The sequence below is a fragment of the Myotis lucifugus genome, unplaced genomic scaffold (assembly GCF_000147115.1).
Source record: "Myotis lucifugus unplaced genomic scaffold, Myoluc2.0 scaffold_438, whole genome shotgun sequence".
Classification (NCBI taxonomy): domain Eukaryota; kingdom Metazoa; phylum Chordata; class Mammalia; order Chiroptera; family Vespertilionidae; genus Myotis; species Myotis lucifugus.
The window spans coordinates 91,030-103,447 of record NW_005871486.1 but is presented as its reverse complement, the minus strand read 5'-3'; the positions used below and the strand labels follow the sequence as shown (position 1 = coordinate 103,447).

Below are 12,418 nucleotides of genomic sequence, written 5' to 3'. Positions count from 1 at the left end.
AAAACTAACCGCGCCCCGTTAAAATAACTTTAAAGAGTTTTTAATGATTTCTCCTAACGCTATATATCTCATGTCACACACCTCCCCCCCGCTCCTATTTCCCTAGGTTTCTTATTCCTCATGCAATTATCCTTCTGTCTTTCCGCCCCCCCCCAGTCGGCCCCCGGGGGTCATTGAATATTTTCCTCCGCCGTCTGGTCCCTTATTTTGTCCACCTATCTTTTCGTTTTAGACTGCAACACTATCCATTGTAACAACCAGGAATTTGCCGTCGCCCCCCCGCTAATATTGTTCTTGTCTCCGCATATCATTCTGGTCCAAGCTAAACTCTGGGAATTCTACAAAGAGAGCCCAGGCCGGCCCCTTTGGGCCCCGGCAAGGTGGGGAGTGGCCGGAAGCCCCCTGTCTGCCTTTTTAAAAACTGGGTGAAGGTCATTACGAGTTCCCCTCCCCCGGCCCGACTCTGGGCTAGAAGGCCCCAAGAACTGAGGAACGGGAGGGTGTGTGTTTCGGGTAGGGTAGGTTGGGTTGTAGTCGGGGGGGTGGGGGGGAAGGAGTACCCGGTCGCCTGGGCTCAGGGCCTGGGAGCCAGCCCGCCTCAGTTTTGGGGCTGTAGCCAGCATAGGGGAGGAGCTTCAGCCAGACCCCAGCTGAGAGGCCCCTGCCCCTTTTCCTTTTCCTAGCTCCCTCCTCTTTTCCTTTTCCCCTCATTAAATCTGAGGTTCATTCAGGCATGCCCCTCCCCCTCTGCCCCACACAAAGAGGAGCAGAGAGGAATGGGGGGGGGGGGTGAGGGGTCTGGTGGCTGCTGAATCCCAGGACTTGCCTTCCTTTGTCCCAGATGTGTGTGCGTGCGCGCGCATGTGTGTGCATGTGTGTGCGTGCATGTGTGTGCGTTAGGATGGGGGTGGAGGGGCAGGAGCTGGAGGATCTAGAGATTTACGTTATGGCCATTTTTTTGGAGAATGATAGCTGTCCCATGGGTCCCTGGGCAGTCTCTTGTCCTCTCTGGGCCTCCATTTCCCCATCTGTGAAGTGCGTGCCTGTGCACACACAGGAGGAGGGATCTAGAGCTGGTCCCTGAAATCCCTCCCCGTCTTATGAAATCAAGGTTTGGGCTGGGTCCTGGCCAGGAAGAGTTTGCTTCCTGATGGGGGCGGGAGCGTTTCCTAGGAGTTGAGCAGGTTTCCATCTGGCTGGGGGTAGGGGATGTTGAGGGGAGACCTGCCAGTCTCCTGTGCCTTTCCCTCCTAAGGCTGTTGGAAAGATTGGAAAGCGCCCCGCCCAATCCTGGCGTTTAGTGCGCGCTCAAAATGGGAGCTCTGGTTACTATCTTCTTGGAAAGGTGGGTGGAGATTTCCTCTGGAGCTGAGTGCTGGTCCTGAGTCATGGAATTCTACTGTGCTGAGACCGGAGGGCACCTGACAGGCTCCTCCAGAGGAAATGAAGCACAGAGGGGTAGCTGACTTGCCTAAGGTTGCACAGTGAAAGGATGGGGAACTGCAGGGAGGATTAAAGTCTGTTTTGTGATCCAGACTTCTTCTCGTGTCCTAGCTGCCTGAGGGACAGGGCTGCCCAGGTAGACTAGAGAGTGTCACTTAGTGAGCATCAGATATCTGCAAGGAACCGCCTTTCAGTGGTCTCCCTTGGGGGTTCTGACCTCTGACATTTACTGCACACCTACTGTGTGCCAGGCACTGTGCTGCGCTCCTCACTCATGCCATTTCATTGGTTCCCCCTCAGCCCTGTGACATAGTTATTCTGTTTGACAAATAAGGATACCAACAGCAGCTTCCATTTTTCCACATCCTACCCTAGCCCAGCACTCACTGCCCCAGAGCGGTCCGGGGGTGGCACAGGTCCAGCACAATAGTGAGCACGTGATTTATTTTCTTTCTTTCTTTCTTTCTTTCTTTCTTTCTTTCTTTTCTTTCTTTCTTTCTTTCTTTCTTTCTTTCTTTCTTTCTTTCTTCATTCTTCCTTCCTTCCTTCCTTCCTTCCTTCCTTCCTTCCTTCCTTCCTTCCTTCCTTCCTTCCTTCCTTTCTTTCCTCCCTCCCTCCCTCCCTCCCTCCCTCCCTCCCTCCCTCCCTCCCTCCCTTCTTCCTTCCTTCCTTCCTTCCTTCCTTCCTTCCTTCCTTCCTTCCTTCCTTCCTTCCTTCCTTCCTTCCTTTCTGTGTTTTATTGATTTTAGAGAGAGGGAAGAAGGAGAGGGAGAGAGAGAGAGAGAGAGAGAGAAACATCGATGTGAGAGAGAAACACCGATAGGTTGCCTCCCCTACCTGCCCTGACAAGGGATCAAATCTGCAACCTAGCTAAGCGCCCTGACTGGGAATGGAACTGATAACTTTTTGGTGCATGGGATGACACCCCAACCAACTGGGCCACACCAGCCAGGGCTGATACATGTCCTTTCATGTAATACTCACAATGATCCCAGTGAGGCAGTTCATATCATTCCCATTTCACTGAGGAGGAAACTGGATCAGAGGGGGAAGATGAATCCAGAACAGACACCGAGGAAAAGTCAGATTCTAGAATTCTCATTGTGTGCTTTAGCCAATATTTATTCCTTCTGACAATACCACTCATTGATTGACATCATTAGGGTTGTATTTGTTAGATATCCATTTTAATATCTATCCCGATTCTTAAGGTAAATTACCAGCTTGTTGAAGACAAAAAGCATTAAAATAGTAAAGTTTACGCTGCGTCTGTTCTGCCCACGGTATTACATTGTGCAGTGGTTACTACTGGAACAGTACCAACCTGTTTCCATGGAGATTTGCCCAACAGCAGTGAAGTTCCCGCACCCTTAGCGGGACGGGTTGGTGGGGAAGACTTCTCTGCCCTTCCATCGTGAGGCGTTTGCAGCTGCCCCTCGTGGTTCTCTCTCGGCTGGAGCTGAGTCCTGGCCTGCAGGAAGTGAGGTGGGCCCACAGAGGGTGGGAACCACCAGGCAAGCCAGCGCACGATAGATGGGTGGTGAGCAAATATGTGTTTAGGGAGCGCCTTCTATGTGCGAGGGCGTGGGAAAGGCCTTTGGGGCAGACTGGTTGGACTGAGATCCTGGCTTGGCCTCTTCTCAGCTGCTGGACCGTGGGCAGTCACTTCCTCTCTCTCCTTGTCTGTAAAGTGGGAGAACAGTGGTACCCGCCTCTCACACTTTGTATTAAATGGGGCTGAGGTACACAGGCCAACACCTTTAGCATGAAGCTGGCTTGTAGTGGCCACTCTGTAAACACCCCAGGGTGGTAACTTGCTTTAGGCCACATGCAAGGAAGTGGTGAGGCGGGTAGAACCCAGGGCTGTCTGACCATAGGGCCTGGGCTCTGAGCCACTTTCCTACCCTGCCCAGGAGCCCATTTTATGAATGAAGAAACTGAGTCCCATGGAGGGGAAAAGAGACTTGTCTAAGGTCATTCTGCAAGATGGTGGCAGAGCCCTCTGTTCTCAGCACTGCACGGGGGGAGTAATTGTGCCTGAGTAGTTTGGGGCTGACCTCTCCTCCCTGTGTTCTGTCTAGTTCTAGGCTGGCTCATTCACATCTCCTTGCTGGGACCATTTTTTAATCTAATTATGGTAAAATAGATAATGTAAATTTTACTATTTAATACTGTTTTAGTCTTCAAGGAGTTTGTCATTTATTTTAAGAAACATGATAAGTATTAAAATGGGCATTTGCTAAATACAAGCCTAATGGTATCAATGAGTGGTATTGTCAGGAGTAAATATTATTGGCTAACGCACACAGTGGGAATTCTAGAGTCTGACTTTTCCTTGGTCTCAGTTCTCTGCATTATTGAGAACCACCCCCGACTCTCTCCCTCTGTTCCCAAAGACACTGCACTCCACTCCCTTGATCTGTCTTCCACTCTGTGGCCAAGTGACAGCTCTAAAGTGCAAATCTGGCCCTAGCCAGTTTGGCTCAGTGGATATTGTGTTGACCCGTGGACCAGAGGGTCCCGGGTTCGATTCCGATCAAGGGCAAGGGCGCGTATCTGGGTTGCAGGCTCAATCCCTGGCCCTGATCGGGGCACAGGCGGGAGGCAGCCAATCCATGTGTCTCTCTCTGTTTCTCTCCCTCCCTTCCACTCTCTCTAAAAATCAAAGGAAAAATATCCTCAGGTGAGGATTAACCACAACACCAACAAAAACAAACCCCAAAACTAAAATGCAAATCTGATGTTGATCTATTCTTTAGCAATGGTTCCCCTTTGCCTGCAGGATACAACCCAGACTCCTGGGCATGGCCTGCGGGACCCTGGCCATCACCTCTGTCACCATTTTAGCTTCTTTTATTGCCCAGCTACCCTGAAAACACAGCGTTCCTCTTAGCTTTGCACATGTGATTTCCTGTGTAGGAATACCCTCTCCTTCCTCACTTAGCTGACTTACTACTGTTCCTTGAAAACTCTCTGTCCCCTCCTTTTTTTTACTATAGTAAAATATACATAACGTGAAATGTACCATTTTAACCATTTTAAGTATACAGTTCAGTGACATTAAGTACCCTTCACATTGTGCAAGCTTCACCACCATCCATCTTCAGAACTTTTTCATGTTCCCCCAAACTGAAACCCCTTACCCATTAAACACTAATTCCTCACTCCCCTACCCCCAGTTCCTGGTAAGCACCATCCTACTTTCTGTCTCTATGCATTTGACTTCTCTAGGTACCTCATATGAGTGGGATCCTATGTGTTTATATTTTTGGGTTGGCTTACTTGACTTAGCATCATGTCCTTAAGGTTCATCCATGTTGCAACATGTATGAGAATTCTATTCCTTTTAAAGGCTGAATAATGTTCCATTGTATGTGTCTACCACATTCAACCGTCGAAGGGTTGCTTCCGCCTTTTGGCTGTTGTGAGTACTGCTGCTGTGAACATGGGTGTACAGATATCTGTCCGAGTCCCTGCTCTCAGGTCTTTGAATAATACCCAGAAGTGGGGGGGACCAGTTTGTTTTAAACAAAACAGCTTTCAGCTGTGGCCCCCGCCCTCTGCTACCTACTCTGCCCACCCAGGGCCCCAGGAATGGTTCTAAGAATCTATGTCCCTGGCTCTAGCGACAGCCAGGAGGGTGTGCATGCCTTGGTGACAGCCTCTTTCCGCCATGCCAAACCACTGACAGCTCCAGGGCTGTCTAGCTTGCCTGGGGAGGTAGTGAGCTCCTTGTCAGTGTCTAGCTTGCCTGGGGAGGTAGTGAGCTCCTTGTCAGTGACAGTGTGCAAGCAGCAGGGGATGTAGCCAGCTGCCTTACTGGAACCTCCAGCTGGAAGACTCTAAGACCAGGGCTTCGGATTCTCCGCTCAGAGAACCTGCCTGGTGCTAAGGCTGATTCTCCGCTCAGAGAACCTGCCTGGGGTGGGAGCTGTAATCTTCGTGGGGGAAGTTTTATAGTCGCCTGGGCCTCTCACATTGCATCATAACCCTTAGCTCAGGCTGCTCTGCGGCCTAGTGACTTTCATCTTTCCTGTCTCTATAACGTCCATGCAGTAAGTGGGCCACCACTGGCCCCTGGGCATTGAGGTCATTTGCAATCTCTCCAGATTCTAATAACCTCATAAAACCTAAAGCTTTGCGCCTATTTTAGCCCCCCCCTTAATTAAACATTTTTATTTTTAAATAATAAAACCAACTTTATTGAGGTGTAATTTAATTATATTTAGTTACATGGACCCATTTAAGTAGCACCTCCCCATCTGCTCCCTTTAGCAGAGATAGCCAGCCGTCTTAGGGAGTGCCATGACATACTGCTGGGCATTTATTTTCAATTTCCCCCTGTTATTTTCCTGGCGTGAACAAGTGCCACAATGGACTTCCGAGTGTGCGGGGGTGGGCGTCTGCCCTTCCTCCCTCGGCTGGTACTTCTGTAGGAAGAGGTTCTTGTAGGAGAGATCCCCACAGGGGGCAGGACTGTCAGAGAGCATGAATGTTTCAAGGCTGCTTCTGAAGCAGCTGGGGGTCGGAGGGGGGGCGGGGCGGCGGTTGCTGCTGGCGTGAATTTTTCTCTCCTGACTTGGTCTCTCTGGCCACTGGCTGGCTCCGGGAATCCTGAGGTTTCAGGTATCAGTTACACCTGGATTTTGATCTCCAAAAAACAGTGAATGGCAAGGCCAGGCTCCCTGACTGCATCGGGGCGGCTTTTCTTACATCTCAAATGTTTTAGGTTGAAATGGCAACAAGACGGAGCCGGGACCTGCCCTGGGCACTGGGCACCGGTTCCCGAGGTCAGTTGGTGCTGACCTCCCTTGGTTTTCTCTGGCACCGGCGGGATTGTGGTCATCACTGGAGCCTTTGAAATTAAGCCAGGCTGCCATCATACAATCATACGCTTCTGAGTCGTTGGTGCAGATAAACCTGAGCCGAATCCCAGCTCCTGAGCTCACTTGCTCTGTGACCTTGGTCTTGTTTCCTCTCTGAATCCCCGTTTCCCCATTTACACATACATTACAGTGTCAGCGGGTTTAATGTGGATACGATGCTTCCCACAGTGCCTGGGACTGAGTCACTCTTCATCAGGGGAAGCTGGCACTATTATGACTTGAAGCTCAGCACTGCTGTCCACTTACTGTATGACTTCTGTCAAGTTTTTTTTTTAAAAAAATATAGTTTATTGATTTCAGAGAGGAAGGGAGAAGGAGAGAGAGAGAGAGAAACATCAATGACAAGAGAGAATCATTAACTGGCTGCCTCCTGCACTCCTCCGACTGGGGATCAAGCCCGCAACCCGGGCATGTGTTCTTGACCAGAATCGAACCCGGGACCCGGCAGTCCACAGGCCGACACTCTATCCACTGAGCCAAACCAGCTAGGGCATGTTTTTTAACGTCTCTGAGCACAGTTTCCTCATGTGTAAAACGGGAACTAATAACCAGCTTTGCCTGATGGCCAGAATGCTCTTGTGGTTGGTTTACAAAACATTTTCCTGGCACTTGCTTGCCTCCTGAAACCCAAAAGGTGGCCATGGATAGGAGCCAACTCCAAGCTGTGGGCTGAGTCAACTGTTATGCTTTGGACATGAGGGAGAATTCACTCTGCAAGCATTTCATTTAGCATTCCTGTCCTTGGCTTTGCAGGTGGGAGTTGGGTGAGAAGGAGCAGCTCAAGTTTGGGGGGGGGGTAGACGGGAAGGCAGGGCACTTCAAGCAGAGCGTGCCTTACGCCCAGGACCAGTCCAGAGATCGGGGTGCCGGGTCGCAGAGGAGCAAGGTCCCCTTTTAGCCTGTTCTCCACAAAACCGATCATTCAGCATAAGGCTGTTCCAGTCCCTCCTGGCTTCAAACCCCTGAGTGGATGCCCACTGCTGCCCAGGCCCTGCCATCCTCATCGACCTCACCACTCACCGCTCGCTGCCTGTCACGAAGCTTTGGGCACAAGGTCCTTCTTTTCATTCCTCCGTTGCCCAGCTCCTGCCTGCCCCAGAGCCACCCCGGGCTCTGTTCCCTGGAGCAGTCTTCTTCTCCGTGGTCAGGAGAAATTGTCACTTCTTCAGGGAAGTGACGCACCACCCCCAACTAAACTAGGCCCCCATCTGTTGCTGAGGGCAGCACGCACGTTTTCTTCTTAGCACTCATGGTATAATGATCTGTTGAGTGTCTTTCCTGCCCTTGGGAACTCCACGAAGGCGGGGCTCTGCCTTTCTGGACTCTGAAGTGCCTGGCTGAGGAGCTGGGGCTGTTGGGGGGAAGATAAACTTCCGCAGCGGCTGGGCAGGTAGCCCAGCTCCCAGAGGGCTGAGGCTCTTTGGGGCACCGCCTGTGAATGGCGTGGCATCACCAGCCCCTGAACGGTTTCCGTCAGCCCCAGAGCAGGAACTCCCAGCTACTCACAGGTCTTCATTCCATTCATCCAGCAGGTGTTTACCATGGGCTTGCTGGTTCCTGAGGTCTTCATATGTGCCTCGTGCTACACCAGAACCATTACATTCTTTCACCAGGTGGTCACTGAGCTCCTACTATGCGCCAGGCACTGTTCGCTTTCTGGGAATACCACAGCGAGCAACAAAGACAGAAATTCCTGCCATGGGGGAGCGTGCATGCTAGACCTGGGAGGCAGACAAACATAAGTAAACTCTGAACCTTCACAGATGATAGTAAGCCCTATGGAGGAAAGTGAAACAAGGAAAGGAAACTTCTGTCTCATTCTGACAGCTGCCCTGTGAGAGGTAGGTGCCCTGATTCCGGTTTTGGAGAAGAGGACACTGCAGTTCAGAGAGGTTGAATGAGTTATATAAGGTCACAGAGCTAATCAGTGATGGAGCTGGACTTCTGGATTCTTAAGCATTTATTTTTTTACTACTCTGCCTCCCCCCAAGCAAGACACAGTGTGGCACAACTCTCTCTCTCCGAAGCCACGGAGGCACCTGAGGTTTGAATCCGGGTTCTTTTCCTTGCTGGCGCTGTGACCCTGTGTGACCCGGCCTCTTCCAAGCTTGGTTTCCTCAGCCTCCCCCTCAGGCTTGGAAGTTGTGTGGGATCACACTGGCCCGGGGTTGTACAGGCAGGCTCGGTGCAGATCTGGAGGCATCGAAGGGGCAGTGGTGGGTGCTGCGTGCTCGGGCCTGGCGGGGAGGGGAGGCAGAGATAAGGGTGCTGTCCTGCCCTCCCCGCAGGCCTCCTGCCTCTGTGGCTCTGCCCCCTGCATCCTGTGTGGCTGCTGCCCCTCCAGCCGCAACTCCACCATCAGCCGCCTCATCTTCACGTTCTTCCTCTTCCTGGGGGTGCTGGTGTCCCTCATCATGCTGAGCCCTGGCGTGGAGAGCCAGCTCCACAAGGTGAGCCGCCCGGGGGAGGGGGAGGGGGAGGGTCTGCCCAGGGAGCAGCCTGGGGGGCCTGCTGCTGAGGGACCAGGCTTGGGGTCCCAGCTGACCAAGAAGAGGTGGGCAGGTGTGTCCTGGGCGGTTGTTCAAGTGGGAAGGAGGGTTTGAGCCTCACCTGGGGATAATTGGTTCTCGTAAGCCACGGTCTCCTGGGAAAATCATATTCATCATTATTGCCCTTAAGACTCTGGCCCCAGCAAGCTCTCCCCTCTTTAATGTGCAAGCCCAGTTTGGGGGTCCCAACTCTTCCCTTCATCCAAGTGTTTCATGGCCCGGCATGCACCCAGGGGGACCCTTACGCCAGTGGTGTGACACTTTAGTGTGTACACAGGTATGAATCCCGGGGGAGCGGGAAATGCAGCCTCAGAGCCACCGCAGAGACGCCAGTCCTGTAGGAGACGGGCCTCAGAGTCCCGGTTTCCAGAAGAATCTCAGGGAATCTGGTGTAGGTGGTGGGTGGAGGGCATTTTGGGAAATCCTGCCTTAGACAGCGCCATGTGTTCCTGAGGCTGTGGGCAGGATGACAGGGAAATAAACAGAGTAACAAGACGTAACTAGACCGTCTGTGTGTGTGGGTGGGTACACCTAGGACTTCAGCCTCAGGCATGGGTAGCTATGGGGATGGAGTGGCAGGCTCAGCTCCTGTCCCGGCCCCGCCCCTGCTGGGAGGGCCTCCTCCTGGCCCCGCCCCTGCTGGGAGGGCCTCCTCCTGGCCCCGCCCCTGCTGGGAGGGCCTCCTCCTGGCCCCGCCCCTGCTGGGAGGTCCTCCTCCTGGCCCCGCCCCTGCTGGGAGGGCCTCCTCCTGGCCCCACCCCTGCTGGGAGGGCCTCCTCTTCCTTCCTGGTCCTGCCCCTGCTGGGAGGGCCTCCTCTTCCTCCTGGCCCCACCTCTGCTGGGAGAACCTCCTCCTGGCCCCGCGCCTGCTGGGAGGGCCTCCTCCTGGCCCCACCCCTGCTGGGAGGGCCTCCTCCTGGCCCCACCCCTGCTGGGAGGGCCTCCTCCTGGCCCCGCCCCTGCTGGGAGGGCCTCCTCCTGGCCCCGCCCCTGCTGGGAGGGCCTCCTCCTGGCCCCGCCCCTGCTGGGAGGGCCTCCTCCTGGCCCCACCCCTGCTGGGAGGGCCTCCTCTTCCTCCTGGTCCTGCCCCTGCTGGGAGGGCCTCCTCAGGGCAGGCCTTGGCAGAATCAGGCCCAGGGAGGATGGGGCCGTCAAGCGGCAATGTCTGTCCCCACAGCTGCCATGGGTGTGTGATGAGGGGCCCGGGACCACCGTCATCCTGCAGAGCCATATCGATTGTGGCTCCCTGCTCGGCCACCGTGCCGTCTACCGCATGTGCTTCGCTACAGCAGCCTTTTTCTTCCTCTTCACCTTGCTCATGATCTACGTGCGCAGCAGCCAGGACCCCCGGGCTGCCTTCCAGAACGGGTGAGTGCTGGGGGGCCCCCTGTACCCCATCTGGTCCCTCCGCAGTGGCGCCCCCTCCCCTGCCTGTCTCCAGATATCTCCAGACCCTACAGCACAGAAGGCAGCTCATTTAGTGTGTTCCGTTTCTCAGATGAGGAAATTAAACTCAGAAAGCGCAGCAACAGGCTAAGGCCACACAGCATTAGTGACGCAGATGGGGCCAGAACTTGGGTGACCGACCACCCTCACCCCTACTTGGCCCTTCCCTCTGCCCCTTGGGGCTGTTTCTAGGGCCAGGACAGATGTTCTGTGCCCATCAGACCATGAGAAAGCCCTTCTTCGCCTCTCCCAGTACCTGTTTTGGGGGGGTGAGCTTCTGGGGTCAGCCCTGTTCCTCTAACCCTGCTCCACTGTCCTGTCTGTCCTAATCCCCACCCCATAGGTTTTGGTTCTTTAAGTTCCTGATCTTTGTGGGCATCACCGTGGGTGCCTTCTACATCCCCGATGGCTCCTTCTCCGACGGTAAGTGTCTTGGTGGGGAGGGCTGGAGGCCACCAGGAGGGGCGTGGGGTCCCCAGTGGGAGGAGCGCTGGTGGGGCTGCTCTGTGTCCTGGCACACAGACCACAGGCTGCTGACTGGGGCCTCGGCTCCTAGTCAGCAGACAGCGCTCTGGTCCGTGGTCATATGGCCTTTGGGTAACTTTGGGGAGAGGGGGACGGAGGTACCCGCCCAACGCTGACCCATGCCCTGCCACACTGTCTCGGTGCATGGCTGGGGCCTCTCTGAGAGCAGGGCCTTTGCTTTTCCTCAATGTGCCAGTGCAGGGCTTGGCACAAATGATTGTCGAATGAATAAATGTGTGTGAGAGGGAGCCCACGGGACTGTGCCTGCCCCAGGAATCCCAGGGAGCCGGGTGGGTCAGGGGCCCTGGCACCCAGGCTTCTGCCCAGGGCCAGACTGGCTCGCCTCACTCCCCTCTCCCCATCCAGTCTGGTTCTACTTCGGTGTCGTGGGCTCCTTCCTCTTCATCCTCATCCAGCTGGTGCTGCTCATCGACTTTGCACACTCCTGGAACCAGCAGTGGCTGGGCAAGGCCGAGGAGTGCGACTCCCGCGCCTGGTACGCAGGTCAGTGCCAAGGCCGGCCTCTGGGGGGAACCCAGGGGTCTTTGAAGCTTGGTAAGTGCCTGGAGGGCATCTCGAGCAGCCCCTGCCTCGGTGCAGGAATTGGACTGTGCAAGGCAGATGGGTGGGAAGGGTGTGTGTGGGCAGTCGATTCCAGGGCAACTTCAGCAGATCAGAGGGGAGAGGAACTGGGGAGGCCTCGGAGGGTCTAGTTCAGCGGTTCCTGAGGAAGGGGCCGTGCACAGCCAGCCCCGACCACACTTCAAGTGACACTTGGTCTTTGAAACCCAGTGGCAGAAAGGGTCCCAGTTCACTGAGGCGCTGGTTTGGTTTTCAGGCCTCTCTGAACTTGCTGTCTCTCTGGCAGCCAGAGCAGGCGTCAGCAGATCCCACACATACAGTTCACTTAAAAAAACAAAAGTTTTTATTGATTTCAGAGAGGAAGGGAGAGAGTGAGAGAGATAGATCATGAAAGAGAGTAATCGATTGGCTGCCTCCTGCACGCTCCCCACTGGGGACTGAGCCTGCAACCTGGGCATGTGCCCTGACCAGGAATGGAACCGTGACCTCCTGGTTCATGGGTCGATGCTCAACCACTGAACCACACTGGCTGGACCTAGTTCACTTTTTAAATAATTATTTTGTATTCATTGTACTTATTTATTTTATTATTATTATTTAAAAAATCTTTATCGTTGAGAGTATTACAGATGTCGCCTTTATCCCCCTCCCCACTCATTGTCTTTATTTTTATGATTATTTATGGAAAGTGAATCATTTTAGTTCAGGATGGGGCCCAAACTCACCAAGGTGTTGGTGAGTGATGGAAGTTTAAGAGACTTCCTCATGACTATTGTCATTCCTTGGATGATGGAGTGGAGGCTGGCTCAACAAGCCCCCTGGGGGGAGTGGGGTCCCTGTGCCTCCTGACTCCCTGCTTGCTGCCCTCCCGCCCAGGCCTCTTCTTCTTCACCTTCCTCTTCTACTCGCTGTCTATTGTGGCCGTGGCCCTGCTCTTCGTTTACTACACCGAGCCCGATGCCTGCTACGAGGCAAGTCTTCATCAGC

At 54.0% G+C, this 12,418-nt stretch overlaps 1 protein-coding gene across 1 annotated transcript in view; it reads left to right on the top strand.

Moving 5' to 3' along the window:
- The first annotated feature begins 8,617 nt into the window (after nt 1-8,617).
- The window catches only part of SERINC2 (serine incorporator 2), a 10,426-nt gene continuing 6,625 nt past the window's right edge, over nt 8,618-12,418 (top strand). Inside the window, exons 1-5 of the mRNA XM_014468258.1 lie at nt 8,618-8,779; nt 10,056-10,246; nt 10,668-10,747; nt 11,216-11,353; nt 12,308-12,410. Coding sequence (XP_014323744.1) covers nt 8,744-8,779; nt 10,056-10,246; nt 10,668-10,747; nt 11,216-11,353; nt 12,308-12,410 — 548 coding nt within the window. The 5' untranslated portion in view covers nt 8,618-8,743. The remainder of the gene's footprint in view (nt 8,780-10,055; nt 10,247-10,667; nt 10,748-11,215; nt 11,354-12,307; nt 12,411-12,418) is intronic.